General features: G+C 39.7%; 1 protein-coding gene across 1 annotated transcript; it reads right to left on the bottom strand.

The window, feature by feature from the left end:
* Positions 1–1,449: 1,449 nt before the first annotated feature.
* Positions 1,450–20,981, bottom strand: fgf10a (fibroblast growth factor 10a). Its single transcript, XM_044175218.1, has 3 exons — positions 19,448–20,981; positions 4,742–4,845; positions 1,450–2,318 (listed from the first exon to the last, which is right to left on the bottom strand). Exons 1-3 carry the CDS (start codon positions 19,893–19,895, stop codon positions 2,118–2,120), a joined length of 753 nt encoding a protein of 250 aa, XP_044031153.1. The 5' UTR covers positions 19,896–20,981; the 3' UTR covers positions 1,450–2,117.
* Positions 20,982–23,401: the final 2,420 nt, after the last annotated feature.

The following is a 23,401-nucleotide window of genomic DNA, read 5'->3' as shown; positions in this document are numbered from 1 at the left end:
CAGATGGCAGAGAGTTGAAAGTGATGGATGCAATGAACAAATTACAACTGCTGCAGCCCTGGGCAGAGGAAGTGTGTGTGTGTGTGTGTGTGTGTGTGTGTGTGTGTGTGTGTGTGTGTGTGTTTGTGTGATAACCTTGCTCTCGGTCTGATCCCGCTAATTGCTGGAATCCATCTGAACTATACCAAGACATGACAAAAGTTTCAATGTGAAAAAATCAATGGGAAAAAAATGTGAATGCAGCTCGGAGGGAAATCGCAGGACCCAGACAGCAACGACACAAGAGAGGGAGTTTAAGAAAAAGAGAGAGAAAACGAGAAAAGAATAAAGAAAACATGACATCATAGTTAATTAGAATCAGGTGATAAACAAGGGAGTGATATTTACGTTATACCATATGCCCCGCTCCATGTGTCTTTCTGTCTCGGGGGGAAGAGCAACAGGTTTCAGACAAGTAAGGTCAAGGAGGAGGCTTTCCCCAGCTGCTAGACCACACTGATGCACACACCTCTTTACCCAGCCGCCCAAGTGTGAGTGTGTGAGTCTGTGCGTGCATGTCGGCCATTTCTAAAGCCTGTTTTGGCTTTGTTGTTATCACATAAAAGACAGTGTTTATCCTCCAGGAAGCCCTGTTTGCCATGTGTACTTGTAAGGTTTTTGCAGCGAGAAATGAAAACCCCTGAACTCATCAACCAGGTTGTCTGCTGGGCTTCTTTCAAAAGTCTAATCTCTTACAGATTCCTGATTCACGTTTTGGTTTTCTAAAAGTACTCCACTGACTTACTCACAGTTTGTTATGGACACTGATTACTTGGATAAAGCAGATTATGATGCTTTTGAGTTGCCAAAATATTTGAATCTTTGAGCATGAAAGGTAATTCTTGACTGAAAATAGTAGTTTGACAAATTAATCTTAAGTTATGGTCCACTTACTAGCTCTGAAGCTTTCAACCACATAGTATTCGTCACTGAATGGAGTTTTCTCCATCCAGGCAAACTGTGCATCTGCCAGTGAAGACCATGAGATGTGTTTGAAAGCTTCAGAAAAAACTAGTAAGTAGACCGTGAATTAAGATTATTTTGTCATTGAGTGGTTCAAAGATCAAGAATGACCTTCACGCTAAATTTTCAAATGATTTGGGAACACGAAAACATCATAATTCTCATCTCATGGTCTTCATCAGCAGATGGACTCCATTCAACCTGTACTACAGTACAGCATCTTTACATTATCTTTTATCTAATACCATGTTTTAATTCCCAGTACTTTGCATGATAATATTAAGAGAATACACAGTGAATCAATTACCTGGGTCAACTGATTGAAGAATTTCCTCGAATGTTTTGTTTATATAAGTATTTATTTCTATCTCTTTGCTGTGTATTTACAATATGAACAACCAATAATTGAACCGTGAAAATATCTAAAAGGATTCAAAGTCAAACAACTTAAAGACAAATATATTTTTTATATTTATTCAGGTTTAAATGATTAGTATTCAAAAAGAGAAGCATAAATGGTAAAAAAAGACAAGAATTTGTCCTTTTTGTGTTTTTGTTCTTTTTTTTAAATATTACACAAAATAAATAAATATAAAGAAAAAAACATGATAGTGTTAGACTTGCTGTTGTGTTCTTGACTAAGTCTTTCTCATCCTTTTCATTTTCTGTTCTGTTCATTTTTTGTCTTTTCTTCTCCTTATCTATCGATACTTAGTCTTCTTTTCTCTGTCTTTTCCTCTCTTACATATTTTGTATTATGTCATTTTATATCTTGCCAGTCAAGCGCTTCACATGTACACAAATCTAGAAATGTGAGTTACTAATCACATTTTGGCACAGAAGTCATTTCTTTTCATATTTTCTACTGTGCCAATGTACTTGATAACTTAAAACAGAAAATAATATATACATTGTATAGCAATATATCTTATTTCTTTCTTTAAAAATAGAAATGTCTTTATCCGACAGAGATAAAATGTCCATAGGTTTCCATTCTTTTCCTCAGTGCATCATTCAGATCTGATTCAGATCTGTCCAATGTAGCCATCGCTGTAACTCCATAAAAGTCTGATACCCTGCAGTCTGCAGAGCTCTCTCATGGCTTTTATGTCCAATCATCGTGGTTGTACCACAATGGGCAGGAAGTGAGTGGCTGTGTTTTTCCTCCGTGTCTTCTTCCCCCTCATTGGCTTGCCGTTGGCGTTCAGTCCCACAAACATGTGCTTCTTCTTGTTGCGCCACTCTGCCGAAGCGTAGGTGTTGTACTTGTTCTCCTCGATGCGTTCAATCAGACGACAGTCTGGACCAAAGTCCCTCTGCAGGGGAGAGAAAAGGAGTGTAAATGTCAGATATGCAAAAATGAATGCAGAAACGATTCATGCTTTTTCTACTGTCTGATAAAGGCACCAAATGGACGGTGTCCATTTCAGAATTTGCTGGATGTGGTTGTACACGAGCATGAATGCTTTTTAGACCTGAAATGATTAGTTGATTAATCAATTAATAAATTGGGAGAAAATTAATCTGCCAACATTCACTAATTCCAGTTTCTGAGTTTGGAGGATTTGCTGCTTTTGTTCATCCTGTATGACATTAAACTGAATATCTTTGGTTGAACAAAACAAAATCTGAAGCTAGGAAAATCTGACATTTCATAGACCAAATAATTAATAGATTAATCGAGAAAAAATCTGTCAGATTAATCAATCATTCAAAATAATCGTTCGTTGGGGCCCTAATGCTTTTGGAAGCAGATTCATGGTGTAAAAATGGGTCCATTTCAGAATTTGGATGATTCCGCATGAGATTTGTGGATTTCTCAGGGTCACATTTTGCCCTTTTTGGAAATCTAACTAATCCCCAAGGCAGAAGGCTGTTATACTGTACAGCTGTGGTTGCTTACTTGCTGTATTTATTATTAATCCCCCAATTTAATGGAGCCCAGTCTTCAGTTAATCTTCTCCTTATCCACTTCTTATTCTCCTCATCCACGTCTTGTCCTCAGTTCCTCTTCTTAATCTTCCAGTTTCATTATTAAGAGCTTTAGTTGTTACTGGAAAATTGTAGTCAAATCTCAGGCTTTGACTGTTGTATTTGTTGCTTTTTGTTGATGTTTTCATGCTGATTAATGTTAAAGTTGTTCTTTTGGGCGCATGAGCACAGCAACAACATTTTGATATTTTACTTCTTGTGACAACATGGATCAACAAATGGTCAGCCATTGCTTAAGAATCTGCTGCACAATCCCCCAGTCTAATCAAGGCCAATTGTAAAAACTGGACATGAAATTCAAATTGTTGCAGACGTTGTTTGTGTGTCAGCAGACGGGGGGGCAGCAAGGTCAGAATGAGATGTGACGTCTTAAAGGTGCAGGCTCTCTGCCAGCAAAGAGCATTGTGACACCATGTTTGTGGCTTACGTTACTGCAGTGACCACCCACTGGTAAATAAAGAGAAAATGATCTGAAAGAGTAACATTTGGCAGTTTACTGGAAGCTGCCCTTGTGCTTAAGGCTAACGTCGCTTAAACAGCCAGTTAACTGGATGCGGTTGATATTCACAAGCAAAGATGTACTTGCCCCAAACACACACTATCTCTCTCTCTCTCTCTCTGTGTATCAGGCCACAGCTGTTCAAATTGGTTCCAGAAGTAAAACTGAATGTTCCCAAAGCGAAATGAGAATATTTTGCAGACACTGTGCAGCTTTTTAATGAACGCTGGTGCAAGATACAACTAAACACTGTGTGTGTGTGTGTGTGTGCTGGCTGCCTTTCAATTAAAATTATTAGAAAAGTGGATTTAAAAAAAACGAATCATAACTGACATCAAATGATGGTCATGAAAATAATAATGTCAGTACCGTTTTACTAAGTGACTTACTGGCCAGATCTTAAAAAGTAAATACTTTTAATAGAGAAATAACTGTTGAACGTGATTACTATACAATTCCATACAAACTGAATCATGGTAAAACCTAAAGGCAGTCATAATCCTTTGTGTATTAATCTGGCGATGTAATGAAACAATGATTTCATTTGATTACCACTGGATAAAGAAGTCACTGTGTTAACCCATCAAGTGTAATCGAACGCCAGCCCTTCACCGCTGTGCTACTATGACTTGTGTTGCACCGAGCAGAAGACGTCATGGGAATTCAGTTTCAGGCCATGCAACAGAATGCCTCTCTGTCTACCGTGTGTCATTTCATCTGTGGTGTGGCTCCAGAGAGACACGCTGAAAGTTGGGTCTTTCAAAGTAAGAAAAAGAGAAAATAGGAGGGAGAGAAAGAATGAAGAAAAGGAGGGAGAGGGAGAAAACAGAATGAAACAAGGGCTGCTCCTCCCAGAGGGACTGAAGCAGAATAGAGAAACTGAAGGATTGTGTTTCCTGTTTCTGAATGGAGAGGAGAGGTAGGTAGCAGAGAGAAGAGCTCACATTGACTAGCTGTGGTTCCTATTTCTGGAATAGAGAGTCTTGCAGCCTTGTCCATTGTTTTAAAAAGCATTCAAGAAAATTCAAAGCCACTGAGTCACCAGTTTAGGGAGAAAATTGTCTTTTTTGCAAGACTGATTCATTACGATTTACATACATTTTTTACACCATATAACCAGTAAAACAGAACAATCTGCACAAGTGCTAGACATTGAACACCAGAGGAGATTCTGGATTTAAAAAGTAATGGATATCCTACATTAAAAGGGGCTGATTAATGAGAAATGGTACTAAAACAGCTACTCACCGCTCCGTATAGCTCTCCCTTCTTGCTGATTGCCAGGTAGTAGTTACTGCTGAGGCCCCTGATGGCCACCACTCCCACATCCACTGACTTGATCTCCAAAATACCTGGTGCAGCAGTGACAGAGAGACAAACACGTCAAACTTTGCATGGATTGGTTCCTCAGATATTGTTGCATTCATGTACATTGTGGTTTTCTTTCTGTTCTGCTGAGTTACATTTTGCTGATAACAGATAGATATTTATGGTCCTAAATAGGGCTGCAACAAATAATTATTTTATAAACCAGAGGAAAATAAAAGCTTCTCACTTTTGAGAAGCTGCAAACAACGAATGTCTGGCATTTTTGCTTTATAAATGACTTAAATGATGAATCAACTGTCAAAATTGTCGATTGACTAATCCCTTCAGCACACAGTGGCCTTTACTGTTTCTTGCAAGTGTTAGCTTTGTTACCAAGAAAATATGAAGAATCATTTGAGAGATTATGGGCTATGAACCACCACAAACATAGATATTTGACTGTATTAGCATTAGTTTAAAATGTGAAAAGGTGTATTTTGGAATATGAGGTTTTAGGTCTGCATGCATCACTCTTAATTGGGTTGTTTAATTTAGCAAAATAGCTTAAAAATACTGCAGGAGAAACCTGAATCATGTCAGTTTCTTCTGCACAAGTGAACCCCAGTTTTGTCTCCCCTTCTCTTTTTTTCTTCCCTATGTGACAGACAGACCTCAGACCAGCCTCTAGCCCCCTGTTCATTTGCTGGTTAGCTTGTGGGCTGCATGCCCTGGGACCGAGGTGTAAGCCAGGAAAAAACATTTCTCCATTCTGTGTTTGTTTTTCTGACCAGGGGAGCTCAGGCAGGCAGGCAGGCCGGCGGGCACACGGACAGGACGGAGAGAGGCTCTGTGGCTGCCAGACTGGCAAGAGGTCAAGACGTCCATATCAGTTTTCAAGCATGAACCAATTACTGGTTTAAGCTGTGGTTGCCGGCCCTTTCTTCTCTCATCCTAAAGTCAGTTACACCAAGCCATAAAACTATCAGGGGTTTGAGAGGATTAGCTAAAGGGGCCAGTAGGAAGTGGAGCCTGGTTGCAGGAATAGTCGCAAAGGATGAAGTGAGAAATGGGGACAGTGCATCCAGAGTATCTCTAGAGGTCTATTATTGTTATTATTTTTGAGATTTTAAAGTGTCAGTATTATATTCTTGTTCAAGTAATGTGTTGGACGACCTTATCTGTCTACTTCTCCTATAAAGAGCGAATTGTTTACCATGAAAGACTGAAGATGGGCTCAGCTTCAGGCAAAAATCCAGAATATTTAATAACTGTTTTCATGTATGATTTCTTTCAAAACTAAGCACATTTTCCCCAACTTTGGCAGGGAGGCAGTAAAAGAAATCCTGGAAGAAACAGTGACCTGTAGAAGTGAGTAACAACAGATACAGTATGAGAGCAACGGTTAAAGATCAAGCAAATGACTCTCACTTTGTTCTAAGCTTCAAATCTCATATAAATCTGTCTTAAACCTGTCTTTTTACCATATGCCCCTTTTACTGCCCTAATTTCCCCTCTCTCATCCTCAGACAAAGATTTGCAACATCCTGCAGCCCTGGTGTGATTTTATGATGGTCAGAGAGATGACGGGATGAGGTTTAAGGAGGCTTGTTGTAGCTATAGATATAGACATCTGAGAGCATCTGCCCTCAAATTGCTGCATTTATGTCGATCGCTACAAAACTATGTGTCACTGTTGTCTCCCATTGTATGTTTTTTATTTCTCATTGCTTTGAGCATAGCAGTGATAGGCTGTTTTGCATTTGGAAATATTTATTTATATATTTATAGCCATAAAAATTTACTTTTTTGCAGTGACAAACAATTTTCCCTTGTATGTCTATTTTAAAAAAAACCTTGTTGCTTTTTGTTTAATATAGTCCTTGCTAGTATTTTGGCATTAATTCATCCCCACGGTTTCCTTATTTGGTCAATAAAGGCTTGTTAAACCTCTAAACTTCAAGAAGGTTTTTGTAGCTCACAGTGCATCATGTTGACTTGTTATCTTAAGTCCATTAGTCACACAGACACATACACAGTACCACAACACAACACTGATCTATCAGGTTCAAAATGTTCCATCTCGCTGCACCACAGCTGAGCTGTGATCTGTCAAAATAAGATCTGTCTGTGCTGCGCTAAAGGCCGGTCCACCTGTTCAAACCCTTTTCCATTTGATGTGGTTTGTCAAAAACCAAAGCACAGGGATCTTTTATGGCCCCTTTACCAGTTACCAGAAGCAGCCCGTCTGCCTGCGAGTTAAAAGGCCAGCCAACAAAAGGCTTAGATTGCAACAATAGAGTTTATGGCAAGGAGAAAAGCAGGACTCGAGCTTGTACCACAGACCCATACATCAGGTTTTTGTGATAAACGTACACAGATGCAGTCATGCACATACACACACAAACAACTCAAACTCTGGTGCGAGACCTACATTGCTCTTAAAACTTTTAATTTTCCTGATTCAACACATTGTCTTATTGGTGTCTTGAGTCTGTTAATGTATTTTTCAATTTTCTCCTTTTTTTCGGAAAAGGGAAAACTGTTTTTCTCCCTCTTTGTGCCCCCTGGATTTCAGCCCAACATGTTAATTATGAATTTAGATTTTTAAGAGCAAAGGAGAAAAATAAAAAGATTTTATGACCCATCACTGAAAGCACAAATAGCACGGGGTAATATAATATTAATATAAAAGGCATGGACATTTTCTGCTATCAACATTTTTTAAGAAACTACCAAGGGCAAACACCTGTGTGTAACAGGGCAACACTACAACTTTCATGAAAACAAGCCAAAAGGGTCTTTGCAGTCAAACCCAAACTGTAAAACTAACGGAGCTACAAGTACAAATAAACACAACCTGGCCTTCTAACAGTAAGAAACTGTTCATTAACCACTTATAAAGACCACTACGATGTTTCATGGGTTTTGTAGCCAAAACTAAACTCCAGTGTGACCCTGTCAAATCCATAAATGTGAATGGAAATCTGCCTTTTAAAATGAAATTCAAATCAGTCACATGTAAGCAGACTGCATATATACAACATCATTCGTCATAGAAGGGTTATATGTTGTTTATGTTCTTCATGTTAAATCCACATTTTATGGATAGTTGTTGTTGTTACTTTGTTGTCTGGTTCTCTCAGACTTCCTTACCTCTGCTACGCAGGCAAAATAATTCCTCAACCTCTCTGTCTCTCATGCCACTTTCTTGCTTTACCGCCTATATTACTTCATTTCTGTCTTCCTCACCCTAGTGCTCTTTCGGTCCTCATCATCATTCTCTTTAAATGGCTCCATTTGTTTGTACTCTAGTCTTCTCTCAGTTTTCCCTCTCGGTCGACCTTTCAGCTTTCCTCCCCCTTCCCAGTAAACCTCAGTGTTTAAATCTGACTGAGCAGACATTAGGCAGAAGTCCTTATTACGATCTCTAAGGCTGTAGCTTCACAATACACACTGGCAGTAACAGAGGGCTTGCTAGTGTAGTTTGGAATAAAGTACTGTTGGAGTGGCCTGCAGTTATTCGGTTATGGTTTGACATGAAACTTACTTCACTTCTTTGAGAAATCTTTCTCTTTTAAAGTATTTCTTTGGGTTTTTTAGGCCTTTTAGCTAATAGAGGAGAGATGACAGGAAATGAGGGAAGGGAGAGGGGGAGTGTGGTGCAACACAGGTCCCTGTCCAGACTCGTACCCCTAGCCCACCAGTGCACACCACTTTGGAAATTTTTTCTGATATAGAAAAGACGGTGAGCATCATTGAACTAAAGAGGGATTGGTCAGTAAGGTGTATGCACATTGAAATGCTCATTGGCCCTTTTGCAATGAGCCTACTGTAGGTACAGTAACGAACGGCTTCTCAGAGCATGTTTCAGAAGAGATTCTTTTATACTTTTGTTTGAGTAGTTCTCAACGCAGGTAAACTTGAGTAATATTTAAGTAAAGTCACAGTATTTCTAGTGCTCAAGTGATATGCTACATTATTTAATTGATTATATGATACTGTAAGAAAACGCACAAGTTGCGCTGATAAGTAGTACATTACAATTTGATGTGTTTTTGTAGCCATTGAATTATAAGAAATATAAAGGTTTGGGGAAAATTTACTTTTCTATATAACCTGCCTTTTTACCTCACTTGCAAGTTAAGATGAATCGAACATTCGTTGTCACTTTCGAGACAAATGCTCTTAACAACAGACTGATCGCCAATCATTTGTGACCCCAACTAGCTTACAGTACACAGACACACACACAACCACACACCTGTACATAACAACATGTTCACAGATCCACACACAATCACAAACGGGAACACATACGCAGACCCCCCCGTTGACCCCCGCCCGACCCCTTTGGAAACCCGGGCAGTGAGACTCCATCTGAACCTAAAGGTTAAGGGAGGTTATGAAAATGTTTCCACTGTTTATCCCGGGGATTTTTTGAAGATTATACTGCGGTTGTTCACAATTTGACCTCGACACAGTGACCAGCTGTGAGTGGGTCTACAGCGTCCCTGCAGCCCGGAGAGGTCTCGCTCTGTATTGTGAAATATTGACACTTGCGGACTAGCTTGTGTCATGAACTCCCCTCAGTGAGAAGAAAGGAAATGGTTTGGTTCTTTTATTCTGGGTCCAATACTCAGATATTTGGATGAACCCCTGTGTTTTTCTGCAGCGACTAATTCTCTCACTCTTTTTAGATGTGAAATGTAAGTGTGACATCCAAGGAACAAAATTTTCATGACGACAAAAAGTTGGCCCTATTATGTATTTTTAAGGCTTTAATATCTGATTTGATTCAGTTGAGGTCTAAACACTAAGATAATTTTTCTCTTTGAAACTATGGCAACAATGACAATGTCTAGTATTCATTGTGACATGAGAGTTTAGATCCATGCAACCACCAAATACTCAAAAGAAAAGAAAATCCATGCCAGTAAAAAAGATAAAAGATACAAAAGAAGAAAAGAGGAATTCAGAAAGAAAAAATAGACCACCAAAGTGCTTAAATCAGATATCAACTGAAAATATTAAACTACTCTGCTGTATTTGGCCATATATATACAAAAAAACAAAGAGCAAAATACATGCAAACAAGTCTTTTTGGCCACTGCTGTGTTTCTGCAAACCCGTGGTTTTAGCAGGATAAAATTATTTCCTTTGCATTTCTTCTTGGAGTTTGGTTGAATATTTCCGGCTCTTTATGAAGTCTGATCGTCTGATCTGCTCCTTGGTTGTGCAGTTTGCTTGCTGAGTGCTGGTGAAGATATTGGGTTGGAATGGAAACTGCTGTATATTATGTGTTGAGGTATTGGTTTAGACTGATGTGGTTGACAACAGTATCATCCTGTGCTAAGTGGCCACATCAAAGCCTGCCTAGCCGACGGTTTTGACCGAAGCTGAGAAAACAGAGGCCTGTTTTTGATTTTCAGTATAGCCAAAAAAATAGAATTTTTGGTAAACTGATTTGTTTTCAAAATTTGTTTTGCTGGTATTACATTTCTGGGTTATAATATAAATCACATTAAACAGATATGGTGTGTCCTTTGTGCGCTACATTGAAATTTTTCACAAGCAGGATTGTTCTATTTGACCCACACTCACTGTATTCTTCAGCTTATTCTTGCCCCCATAATGGTTTTATTTCCTTCCCTGACAGGAACACTCACTTTCAGAAATAGCCAAAACCGCACACTGTTCAAGCTGAGGGTGATTTCAAAACTGGCTATGGTACGAAAAGAAAAACAAACCCAGATTATTAAAAAATCAAACAAAATGGATCACCTGAGTGAAAAACCCTCAGTTTAAAATACCAGAGGTCCAGCCAACAGATAGCGTTAAGTTTCTCATCTGCGCTGCTCATCATTCCAGTCCGCATAATTTGAGATCACTTTACTGCGCGCAGCAAGACCACAGCAAGTTATGTCACACACGTTTAAGAGCAGCTGGGAGAAAACCAAAAGAAATTCACAGTGACGTTAATGGTGAGTTGATCGCGAGGAGAAAAAAACCAAAAACATAACCACCTGAGATATTGTGATTCCTTTAACACAGTTGACTTTGTAACATGATAAAGTGCCAAAGCTGCCAGCTTCTGTCAAAACATTTCACAGGCCTGACACGGCAGGAGTTGTGTTTTCAGGCAAAGTGCTGTGACGGTCGTCTACATTTCACACATTTTTCATTTACAGTTCAGCTGTCAGTGTGATGTTGCCCAACTGTTGTGGTTTGAGCTATTGGCGTTGGACTTTCAGCTTTAGAAAATCTTGTTATTTTACACCACAAATATAATGCACGGACATGCACAGATATTATTCAGTTTGTCAGATACATTCTTCTGTCTCTGTATCAGTCTTACTGTCTTTGTCTCTCGTCACACATGCCTTTATGTTCATACAAATCTAGTACACACACACACACACACACACACACACACACACACACACATACACAAGGTAATTAGCTGGCATTCCTGGCTGCTCTGTTCAAACAGCCAGGCTGTCCAGATGCCTCTCTGGACTCAACTCTCAGCTCTCAGCTCTACCTTTGATGACTCCATTAAGAGCCTCACTTTCATGCACTGTGTGTGTGTGTGTGTGTGTGTGTGTGGCAGGGTTAGGGGTGAGTGAGAAAGTATGGTGGAGCAGGAACATGAGGTGTGTGTGTGTGTATTTGGTGGGGGGCTTTTCCCGAAGCACGTGGTGTCTATATGGCAGCAGCCCTGGATGTTATCTGTCACAGATGCTATTCTTCACCTCCCACTGCTTTACTGGCCATGAATTCTGCCTGTTCACATGCACCAGGCTGACACCAAAATGACACTTTCAGTATTAGGCTTCCAGTACATTTGTCAGCATAGATGCTGGTAGAGTCTGATAAAATACACTATAGTACAGTTAAGGCCCATTGTTTTTGGTTTTGTAATAGTCGTTTGTCACTTATACTTTAGCTGCAGCGATTATTTTCATTGATTTTTTTGGTTAGTTTAATTGGTTGGTCTATAAAATGTCAAAAAAAGAAGAAGAAAAAGAAAGAAAGTTCCTATCATAATTTCCTAGATCTCAAAGTGACATCTTTAAATGTTGTGTCCCACCAAGAGTTCAAATCCCAAAGATATTCAATTTTCAGTGATGAAAAAACAGAAAAGCAGTAAATCTTCACATTGGAGTCACTGGAAGCAGAGAAAGTTTGACATTTCAGCTTGAAAAAGGACTTAAAGATTAATCGGTCATCAAAATAGTTTGTTTAATTTACTGTTGATCGCCCAATCAATTCATCAGCTAATGGTTTCAGCTCTAAAAGGACTAGACTCCTTTAAATTTCCACCTGGATATTAGGTTTACATGCGTCAAAAAAGTTCTGTTTCCGGTTATAAGAGGTCACTGTTTAACCCCCCAAAGAGCTTCTGATTATGCTGCAGATGAAGCGATTAAATTACAGAATGCTTCCACTGCAAATGGAAAAATTCCACTGCAATTTTTATGATCAGCGTTTCACATTTTACATTGATGTTTGCATTTCTTTTTTTCATTCGATTTTTTTCTTTTCCTTCACCATGAAATCACCTCTAGAACAAAGTAGTACTGGCTCCAACTTTGCTAAGATTACGCAACATTAAGCCATGGAGAAAAGTGTCTTGCTGACATGACAAATACTGCAATTTCCTGGTCTTAACTGTAAATGATGCTAACAACTTTCCCATCACTGTTTACTCCAAAGTGATTCTGTTTTGCAGTTTGTTGCCAAATGTAATGATTTGTTATTTAGACAACACACTGTTGGATTATTGTTAGGACAGCACTGAGATGAGCCAAAACCTGATCTGAATGGGAAAATTGTTTGCACTCATACAGTAAATGCCTCTCCATATTGATAATATGGACTCTGTAGGCATGTAAAGTACACGTTTGCTCATTTAGCAGATTTGTACGCTGCATACCAGTTACATGGAAATGATGATTACACCAAATCTTAATAGTTGTTTTAATTACTTAGTTAGTGAGAACTAGTTGTAAGTCAGAGTATTTCCTCATGTTCCTTTCTCCCACCTCTCCCATTCTCCAAGATATTTATGATTGTACTCTGCAAGAATCCTTCACATAACATAAACAATGAAAAAGGCCGTCCATCAAAACAAAGATGTCCAACTTAAGATTCTTTGCGGATAGTAATTGACTCTTGATGTTTGGAGCCTTTTTCTATTCAGAGAGCTGAAATGCTCCAAAGCAGCTAAAGATCTTACAGAAACATGATTTGCTGCTGAAAGACTTTTGTTTAAGGTGGTGCCTGACTGGTGAGGTTTGTGGCAGGGCTGCCTTGGTCTGCCTACAGAAATCTGGCTCTTATTTCAGTCTTGTTGTAGCTGACACATTAATGGACAGGGGAGAGAATTGATGGGAAAATATCAAGGAGCGATGATAGGAAATATGTAAACCGTGATGGAAAAATGAGACGGATCCTGTCATTGTCCTCAGTGACTCTTGGCAAAAACACTGAGCTTTCAAAAGTATAAAAACTGCACTTTAACAATGTAGAAATATCTTAACCAATATCTTGATGGGAAACTTTTATTAACTGTGGAGAGTTGTTCTGATAATTTTCAGCACTGCACATTTCTTCCAGACACATCCAAAGCATGAACACACATGCTCCTTAAATTACCCTGTTGTGGTAGTTATGGGGTCAAAGGGCACTCATACATCTGGACCTGGGCTTCACATTCACCCCTGTGTGGGAGATGGAAAATAGTGCTGACGAAGGTGGGGAGGTAGAGGCGATGAGTTGCATAAATGGTAATTGTTTTTATTTCATGTGGTGATGCAAGGCCTTACCCATGAATAGGAAACAACTTGGCTTTTTTTCTTTCTATTTCCAAGTAATTGTAGATTCACAAAAAATATAACTTTTTTAGATGAAATTATTGCATTTGACTAAATAATTTTAGTTACTCAAGTCTAATCTAATTTGGAAGTCAATAATGCGCGCTGTTTTTACAAATGTATACCTTATTTGACAATTGTTTTTTTATTACTACAGTTAATCACAATAACATGCAGACTTAACTATACCTTAACTATACTGTTGCAGTCATGAGATGAAAATGCCAAAGACCAATGAGCGTTGCATATCTTGCCACGATTCGGCCAGAGAATTTCTTGTGTAACAACTCATATTAGAGCCTTTGAAAGTTTCCAAAGTTTCAGACTATGTCTAATATTTATTAAAAGACAGCAAGTTGCACATTTCTAAAGCAGGTAAATTCAGTAATGCTATCTCCCTCACATCCTCTGTTTCACAGTGTAAACTGCACATCAGTTCATGCAGGTTTTCTCAGGGCAAAGAATCTCTGTTTTTCAGACTTTGACAGCCTGATTATTAAGTTTATTTTGTTCCAAACATTTCAGGCTCTAGGCATCAAAGATTATGTAATAGCTTATGTGAAGTTCCATTAAACATCCAGTAAATACCAGTAAACGGCTCGTTTGGCGTCGTCTTTCCAAAGTTTACATGTTATCAATGCTTTGGCTTGGTTTCATTGTCCATTAGATAATTTCTAAATGTACGAGGCAAAGCTATCTGTCAGTTACTGTAAAATAACATTTCTCTTATGTAAGATAATATTCAATATTATGTAATGTTTCTGCAGGACATTGACAGCGTTTGCTCCGTAGATTCCAGTAAAGGAGTCATGAATCAGAACTGACACAATTTGATCCAGACTCTCGCTGCATTTTAGATATTAACAAAACATCAACATGAAGAGTGCCATATTTAATATGATATTTAATTTGTTTGTCCATACAGGCAGATTGTGGCTTATAAAATGTTATAAGGTGATTAAGTAAAAGAACCTGACTAATTTCACTCATTACCTTGAATGGTTTTCCATGATTTGTGTTTACAACCTATCAGGAGCACTTCCTATTTCTTTCAACCACAAGCAGAATTAATGTTAGTGTAGTTGGAGAGAGGATCAGAGGGAGCAAATAGAGTGAGGGTGCAGGTAGTATATGTTTATTGTATGTTTTCAGTGCAGCTGAATGTAATTGTTGATGTTAAACTTGGCTCTGGCAGCTTTAGGAGTACTCGATGATAGGTTCAGTATTTCTTGAACAAGCTTGTACGGCGACGTTTGCACAGCACTTTTATTTACGGCTGTGGGAGAGAAGAGCCCATGAAGATGTCAAAGTAACTTTGAATGAAAAGCAACGCTGACACTAACCTCTGGTGCATCCAGTACCTCCTCATAACTCTCTTTTATATGCCACACTGTTACCTTTTCCCACGAGAACCCTAAACACACCCATCGGGCAGGGAGAAACACTGACAGTAAGGCAGCAAAACAAAGACATACAGAAACAGAAAAAGAGAAAATACTGGAACTAATTTAAAGATGTTAAAAAAATTCAGGAAAGACAAGCACTTGCTCCATTTTTGTTGTTTTGCATTAACCTTGCTGAGTCATTGGAAGTTTATGGATGCAGAGGATAAAGAAGTACGATAAAGAAGTGGTTGTGGTTTTGAAGACCTTATTCAAATTTGTTCTACATTCCACATGTATTAAAAGATAAAGAGACTGGTTGTGGCATTTCTTGGTGTATGCCTTTTTGAGTGTAACTGCATAAATCTCCATGTCACAAAGAGTTCTAATAGTCCAATTTTCTCAAAACAAGTCGAACAATCTGCCAGTGAAGTGAAATAGTTTATTTTATATTTACGTTCTTACAATAACATTTCTAATACATATCGACTTTTTTCCTGTATTTTCTAGAATCAAGTGTAATTCTCCTTTATTCTAGTGCCATGATCTGCTGTATTTACTCTTGTTTCAAGATACTATACAAATACAAATGTGTTGTTGTCTTGCACACGAGAATGATTCATCTCAAATTAGAGTGTGAAATTAAATGTGCATTCCCCAGCTACACCACATAACTAACAGTGGCAGAGTAACATAACAGCCAAAAGTGATGCACTAAGTGTAGCGTTGACCTTTCCATTAACAAAGCTTCCTGACGTGGGTCAATAGGTAGAGGTGAAACCAAAGGGGGCAGACCTGTGTAATTACCCTGGACATGGAAAACCTGCTCTAAATCAGAATAATGTCTAGTGTATTAAACTCTCCATAAATTGTGGTGCGTTGGATTAATTCATGACAGTGGGTAATGTGTCTACTGTGGTTAATGTTAACAGTAAGTATGTGTGGGAGCTTTTGCAATCCGGGTGGCCACAGTGAGAATCAAAGCTCCAACTGTGGTCAAGTTGGCACCATTCAATACTAATTGAGCTACGCACGACCACAAGTCTGTGGTCCAACTGCAAACACATGTCCATTTGTTTCATTGCTTTATTCATTTGTTTGTAAACAAGATGTGACAGTCCGTGGACGACATCGAGGGACGAAAACAAGGACTTTGCTGTTGCTTATGGTCAATGGCAGGATCAATGCTAATCACATGACATTTCCATATTCAGACTAGGAGCGCCTTATTTTGAAGGCCTTATGAGGTGAGATGGATAGATGGGCATTGATCACACGAACATAGACAAACACTGACATGCACCAGTGAGCACACAATACTGCCCTCATCTTTGACAAGATGATTAGAAAGGCTGGACTGTGGAGGAGAGCCTCGACCCCAGAGCTGGAGCTGAAACTTCTTCATCACCTCTGACACCATCTAATGACACTCATTTGCAATCTGACCTCCTGAACATTACCAGACTACTAGACTATGATAGCAACACTAACAACTGCCCCCTCACTAGTTTTCAATTTGATACTTTCCGAAAGGAGTGGTCCATTTTTGACAAATAAGGTCTTTTGGTCAACTTATGCAACACCTGAGTTTGCACTGACATATTGCAACAATTTTAGTACACTGTGTTATGTAGGTGTATTATATGATATAGTATGTTTTATGTAGAGGATTTTTGCAAGCTAGCTTTGCATTATCTCAAAAGAGCCATGTGTTTTTAATGAAAACATAAAGGCCAGAAACCTGCATCAAAGAACTAATTTGTCCAAAGGTCTGTCTGCAGCTTTGAAGCAGTTGTTTGGTTCTGTCAGCTCTAAAAACTGCATACAGTATAAATTATCTTATAATCTGTAGCATTTAAACATAAGCAAAAAGCGTATACAAAACTTTGATGTGCAAAAACACATCAGGAAATGTCTGGGCAGGAATGGTCATGCAAAAAACATGATGTCTAGTATGTCAAATGCTACATCCATGTTCTCAGTTTGTGGCGGACAATTTAATTATGTTCTGTTTGGTTTAGCTTGAAGGGTACAATTTGTTCTCTGCTGATTTTGGGGCACATGCAAAATAGCAGGAGGTGGCGCGTAAGCATACAAACTGCTGTACATGCAAGTTTGTGCACAGATGCAAATGCTATCAATGCGCTGGCACCTAAACATATGATAGTGTGCAGACACACACATTATTTAATTATTATTTCATCACAGCCAAATCTCTCCAGTTTATCATCAAATTTCCACCCATCATCTTTTAATCTCAAACACGTTAAACATCTGCACTCTCTATCAGGTAGATACTTGATGAAATGCCTACTAAATATGCTGCCAAGACAAAATATGACCTGAAAGGTTTGACCTCCATGGACAAGTCGTGCCCCCCCAAAGTTCCTATGTATTTTCCACCACATTCAAGTAGCAAGAGCTGTTGAAATTGATGGATTGTGCTTCTAATGCCATGACCTGATGCCATTATTGTTAGTGACACGTTGCACCCTAATGGTTGAGTTCTTTACGTGCATGTGTGTGCACATGTGCATGTGTGTGTCAGAGAGGACTGCAGACACGGGGAGGGAGGAAGAGACGCTAATTGAAATTCCTTCAGCCATGTCTGGCAGAGACTTGGTGTCTGAGTGGCACACACACTCACACACATGCACACATATATTCACACTGGCCCTGGCCCTAATAAAAGTGGGCTTTGCCATATGGAGGCCATGTGCAAGACTGGTCTCTCTGTGCTCAAGCGTGCGTGTGTGTGTGTGTGTGTGTGTGTGTGTGTGTGTGTGTGTGCTCTTAGCAGGAGAGGCTTGTACAGCACCACAGACCCACAGACAGATGCATACAAACCTATGACATGTGTATGAAGGTGTGTGAGTGATAAAGATCCATTTAATGAAGGTTACATTCCCAGACACACACACTTGACATGCTGTGACAGATTTATACACATACAGTAGACACAATGCAGCGAGAGCCTGCCGAAGTTAGCTTGCGTTTTGGATGTCACCCATCTAATTCAGTGAACTGGCAGGGAAACTCTGGGCAGGTAAATGTGGGAATAATGTTCTGTTCTCCCTCAACAACTACTGTCAATGTGCCCTTAGGCGATGCAGCTATTCTGAGCTGCGCAGAGACCAGAAGACTGCGGCAGTCCTGGAGAACTTCCAGATGTGTTTAACTAGAAGATAAAGATGTGGGTTACAGAATGATAACAGCTGATCTTCTGTTCTGGATCAGTCATAAATGATTATGATAACCCTTACAAGTTGTTAAAAGTATTTATATTTGCTAGTGTATAGATGCTTTGCTGAGGTTTGCATGCTAGCATATAGCTATTGTGGTACAGTTCACATTCTTAACATGCATCTTTAGTCCTATTATCTTACAAGAGATTTCCCAAAATGTGTGCATTTTGCATTCATTTGTGCAATCATACTCTTTCCTCCCTCAAAAACTACAGTTATATCAAGGTACCAGTAGAGTTTTTATTGCCCCACAGTGGAGGACTAAGAGCCGGGAGTCTACCCAATGTTAAATGTGAATGTGAGGCTGAGTGGTGCTGACAAAAGAGCATGTGTGCTTAGTGACCCTTCTTTGGGAGAAATAAAGGTTAAAATCATATTTCACAGCGCTCAAAATGCACAAATAGAAAAAGGAGCAGGAATCGCATGGGTTATTACTTTACATCTGAGTCTGCATAACCTCATACTTAGCATATGCCCACCACTATTATAGCTGCAGCACAATAGCAGCAAGCAGTGAGTGTACTTGTCATTCTCCCCAGGGGTTTAGTAATAGCTGTGTTTTTAGATATTTACTCAAAGAAGAAGAACTTTCTCTGGGCAGTTTCTAATTGGTTCCAGTGGATCATCTCTCTTTTTTATCTTCCTGGCTTACTCATTTTGTTTTTTCCTCTTCTCTCCTCTCCCACTGTCATGCTCTCCCTTCCCTAACTCTCTGTAGTCTGGCAAATATGCCAGCCTGTATACATGGTGGAAAGGCTGAAAATCACACAGCTCTGTTATTTGCCCAGTCACCTGTCTTAATGTGCACAGTTTCCCAAGGTGGAAAAACAGAAACATCATTCTTCACAGATAAGCACATGAGATGCAGTGGGAGAACATCGTTTGCCATTGTTTTCTATGACAGATATAAAAATGCTTAATAGCAAACTTCATTTAGTGGACTTCCCTTTGCGTTTGGTTACTCTTCCATCAATCTTTAGTGCAACTAAATAGTCTAAGGGGTAGTAAAATGGTTCAATATCCCAGTAAAAGCTTAAGCAATTTCCAGATTGCTTTCTAATTCTCACAAGTTGCTAATTCAGTACTGCTTAAAATGTTAAGAACCAATGAAACACATAAAAAAATGTAACAAAGTTGACTTACTGTATGGATCGTCCTCACTTTTGGTGCCATTAACTTTTCCTTTCCTGTCAATACGGAGGAAGAATTTCTGGTAGGAGAACAGTTTCCTCCTGCGCACATCTCCTTGTAGATGGTTGTAGCTGCTCCGCACGTGGCGCCCGATGACCGTCGCAGAGGACGATGAGACATTGGTCGCTCGTGGTAACCTTGCAGAGGATGCGTGCAGCGGTGCGGGTGATGGGGAAGGTGGCGGGTGTGAAATGAAGATGTGAGGAGGAGTCCCTCCCTGTGCATTGTGGTTCTTTTCAGAGTCTGATGATAAAGCGGACAGGGGTGAGGATGAGGAAGGTCCGAGCAGGAGAAGCAGGAGAAGGAAGGAGAGGGAGAGGATGAGTGAAGGAGGTCTGCAGCAGGGGCAGGAGGAGAACCAGGCGACCGGTGCACCTTGTGTCACTGTCCATCTACACATGGTAGTGGAGCTGGGAGAGCTGTGGAGATGCTCAGGGGCTGGGGCATGCTGAGCTGGGTAGAGGGAACGAGAGTGGGAGAAACTCCCCCTGACTGACCGACTACACCTCCTCTCTCTGGGGACCCACAACCTCACTGGGACTGTAGGTGGTAAAACCTGTAGAATAGCTGGGGTGAAGATAATCTGACTGCGGTAGATGTGATTGTGGTAGCAGATGTAGCGTTATTGGTAATATTGATGCCGATGCTGCTGGTGAAGCCTGCAGTGTTGTGGCTGACTCTGCTGTAGTCCCTGTGCTGTTTATTCCTCAGCAGCGCCGCAGGAATGCGTCAACATCCATAACTCAGATCACCTCGCAATGGGAACAACTGGGGGTTCACCGCCTTAAAGACCTCTCACCACCTCCTCCCAAGACTGCTGCTCTTTGCTCTAGTTGCTCACACACGCACACAAACTCAAAATCCCTTTTTAAAGTTTGAATGTACACCTACACTCTCACATCCAAAGACAAGAACACACATTATCAGGTCATTCATATACATTGCTAAAAATCTACTCCGCACACATGTCCCAAACCATTTATCTTCTCCAGTCCAGGGAGGTGGATAACAGGAAGGCAGATGATAAAAGATGCCAAACTGCTCAGTACAAAATGAATAAATAAAAACAGGAAGTCAAAAAAGGATTAATGCTGCTTCTCATAAAATGTCCAGAGAAATCCACGCAAGGCAGGCCACAAAAAAAGTCACAGAATCCAGACTTTCTTCTTTTCTTCTCTTCTCTTCTCTCTTTGTTTCTCTTGGTTTGTCGGAGCTGGTTTGAAGTTACTTGAGTGTGTAACTGAGCCCGGGAGCTCTCGTCTTTCTCCCCTCTCTTGTTGTGCGTCTTGTCAGTGAGCTGAGCTCCCTATCTCTCTTCTGCCCTTGCCTCTCGGAGTCTGAGCGCTCGGGCAGTGCGTTGCCTCTCTTCTTTCCTCCTGTGTGTGGCTCCCTCTTCTTTGGCCCCCTCCCTCTTTCCTTTGCCTCTCCCTCTCTCCTATCTCTATCAGCGGCGTTCTCTGGTTATCTGGAGTTTCTCTGAGGTGACTGAATCTTGTCTTTCCTTTCACCTTATTTATCTGCTGCAGTTTCCCAGATGTCATCTCTTAGTGTAATTGGATGTCTATGAAAACCACTTGGCTTTGAAGAGCTGTGTGCATTTATGTGTGCATGCATGTGTGTGTGTCTGCACATGTACGTGTGTGTGTGTGTGTGTGTGTGTGTGTGCAGGGGGGGATCTGTCCCACCCTGTTTTCTCTTTCCCTCCCTCTCCCTCTCCCCCTTTTCTGTCTCCTCCCCTTCCCAGACAAAACCCCACAAGTTGAGCAGAGCAGGTCCGAAAGAGGGAACGAAAACCTTTCCTTCATATCTCTCTTCTTTTTAGAGTGCTCTAAGGTCCATCTTTCAAATATTTCTGTCCTCTCAATTAGCTTGGTTATTGTTTGAAAATTTTCAATACTAGTGCTCATAAGATACCTGAGTTTTGGTACTTACGAGACCAAAATAGTGCTGTTTTTAATTTTCAAATTTGAGAAATATGAAATGTTTCTTCTCAAAACACTTTTTTTTTCAACAACAAAAGAAGCCAAAGTTCTGAAATGTTGAATGTGTCTAAACTTAAGCAGTAGCACAAGAATTTTGCTGAAATACAATAGTCTGAAACTGACAGAATTTCATTTTAAACCAAGTACTATCGGAAGAAGAGAATAAGTTAACAAGATTATGACCATGACCATCCATTCAGTGACACCTTTGTTACTTGACAGTTTTTATACTCCAGGCCAGGCTACAGACACTTTCTGGTGTCCCCGTTGATGCTCAGATTCTTTGATAGCCTCAAGAGCAAAGCCTTTTCTGCCAAATGTATTTTTACAGCCATTTGCTATAAATGTTCAGTTCATTGACATAAGTGTCTCTGACTGAAGATGTGTGCTAATTTTCCTGATTAGGTCTTCTTCTCCGGTTGAAGGGATGCTCATTAGTAAAATTACGTCCTGTAGTGTTTATGACGGAGTTAAAAACCTACGAATTCTCCTCCCTCCATGACACATAATTGCCTATGCCTGATAATGGCCAAGAGTTTCTTTTTCTCATTTGAAGATGCACAGAACAGTTTTGAGCTGAGTCAAGTTCCCCTCAGCTGTTTTGGCAGATACTATTAAATGATTTCTTTATTTGGAGCTTAATCTTTAGATAAACATCTCTCTATGTTTGGATGACAGAAACTGTACCTTACGTGTGTTGCTGCGTTTCACCTTTCAAGAATCTAGGTCTACTGTCTGGTTTCAGCATTGTTTAATTTCCTTTTCACATTGTCAGACAACAGCCATATCTCCGCCCCTGCCTCTTCTCTTCTTTTCTCTTCTCTCATAAGTTTCTCAGTTATTATTGGAGCTACTGTCCAAGGTATGCGACAGATAGATTTGAGTTATCATGTTCTAATGTGTTTCTTCCTTCATTTAGTCCCTCAGTGTCAGTCCATCAGGCAAATGGGCCAACAGTCTGTCATCCACGTCAACTTTACAGCCTCCTATTTACTGAGGCCCTGACTTTGCAGATGGCAAATATTGATTTGATGGGGAGTATATTAGAGAAAGACCAACTACTGTGCAGAATTTCACAGGCTGTGTAATGATCATCAGTGATCCATGTTGTTATTTCCTTATTTGATATATTGGTGATCAATGAGTACATAATTTTACTACTTGTGTAATTGGCTATAGGAGAGCAAGCAAGTTATTTTAAAGCTTTTTTTTCAAGGCTCATATCTAGACTTAGAGCTGAAATGATTAGTTGATGAATCAATGGACAGAAAATGAATCAAAGTGTTGATACACTGTGACACAGGTAGAAAAACAAACCCCAGCAGTGCAGCATATTAGATGTGATGTAGATTTCTCTCATGCTAATGTGTGTCAGATGATCTACTTTTATTGCTTAAAATAAAAAACATCCTTTAATGCATTGTAAGTCTCATAGCGCTGATACAATAAGTCGATTAATCGAGTCCATAAACAGAAAATCAATCAGCAACTATTGAGATAATCAACTAATAGTTTTCTGACATTTTATGGACAAAAATATCAATTGAATAATCGAGAAAATAATCAACAGATTAATCAATAACGAAAATACTCATTAGTTAAGACTTAAGACTTGAATGTAACTGATGTGATCTTTTTTGGTCACATTTTAAAAGTCATTATATAGTTTTACGTGGGTCTTTATGTGGGAACTTCAATATTGATCACAGAAGATCATACACTGAGCATAACATGGTGACTGGGTATAAAGGCAGGACACTGGCTAAATGAATGAATGGGAACTTGTGAAGCAATAAAAATGGAAATTCCTAGGAAAAGAGCAAAGGAATGAGAAGAAGAGACAGAAAACGCCAATAGATACAGTGAGAGGGAGAAAAAGAGAAAAAAACATCTGGTCAGTGGCTCTGTGGCTTGAATTTGGGGT

Source organism: Siniperca chuatsi, linkage group LG18, assembly GCF_020085105.1.
Source record: "Siniperca chuatsi isolate FFG_IHB_CAS linkage group LG18, ASM2008510v1, whole genome shotgun sequence".
NCBI classification, from domain to species: Eukaryota; Metazoa; Chordata; class Actinopteri; order Centrarchiformes; family Sinipercidae; genus Siniperca; species Siniperca chuatsi.
The sequence above is the reverse complement of the archived record's forward strand: the minus strand, read 5'-3'. Positions and strand labels throughout refer to the sequence as shown.

Coding starts and splice junctions, on each gene's coding strand:
- fgf10a (XM_044175218.1), bottom strand. CDS start 19,895: ATGTGTAGATGGACAGTGACACAAGGTGCACCGGTCGCCTGGTTCTCC. Junction 4,846..19,447: donor AAGTGAGGACGATCCATACA/GTAAGTCAACTT, acceptor CTGCTGCACCAG/GTATTTTGGAGATCAAGTCA. Junction 2,319..4,741: donor AGGGAGAGCTATACGGAGCG/GTGAGTAGCTGT, acceptor TCTCCCCTGCAG/AGGGACTTTGGTCCAGACTG.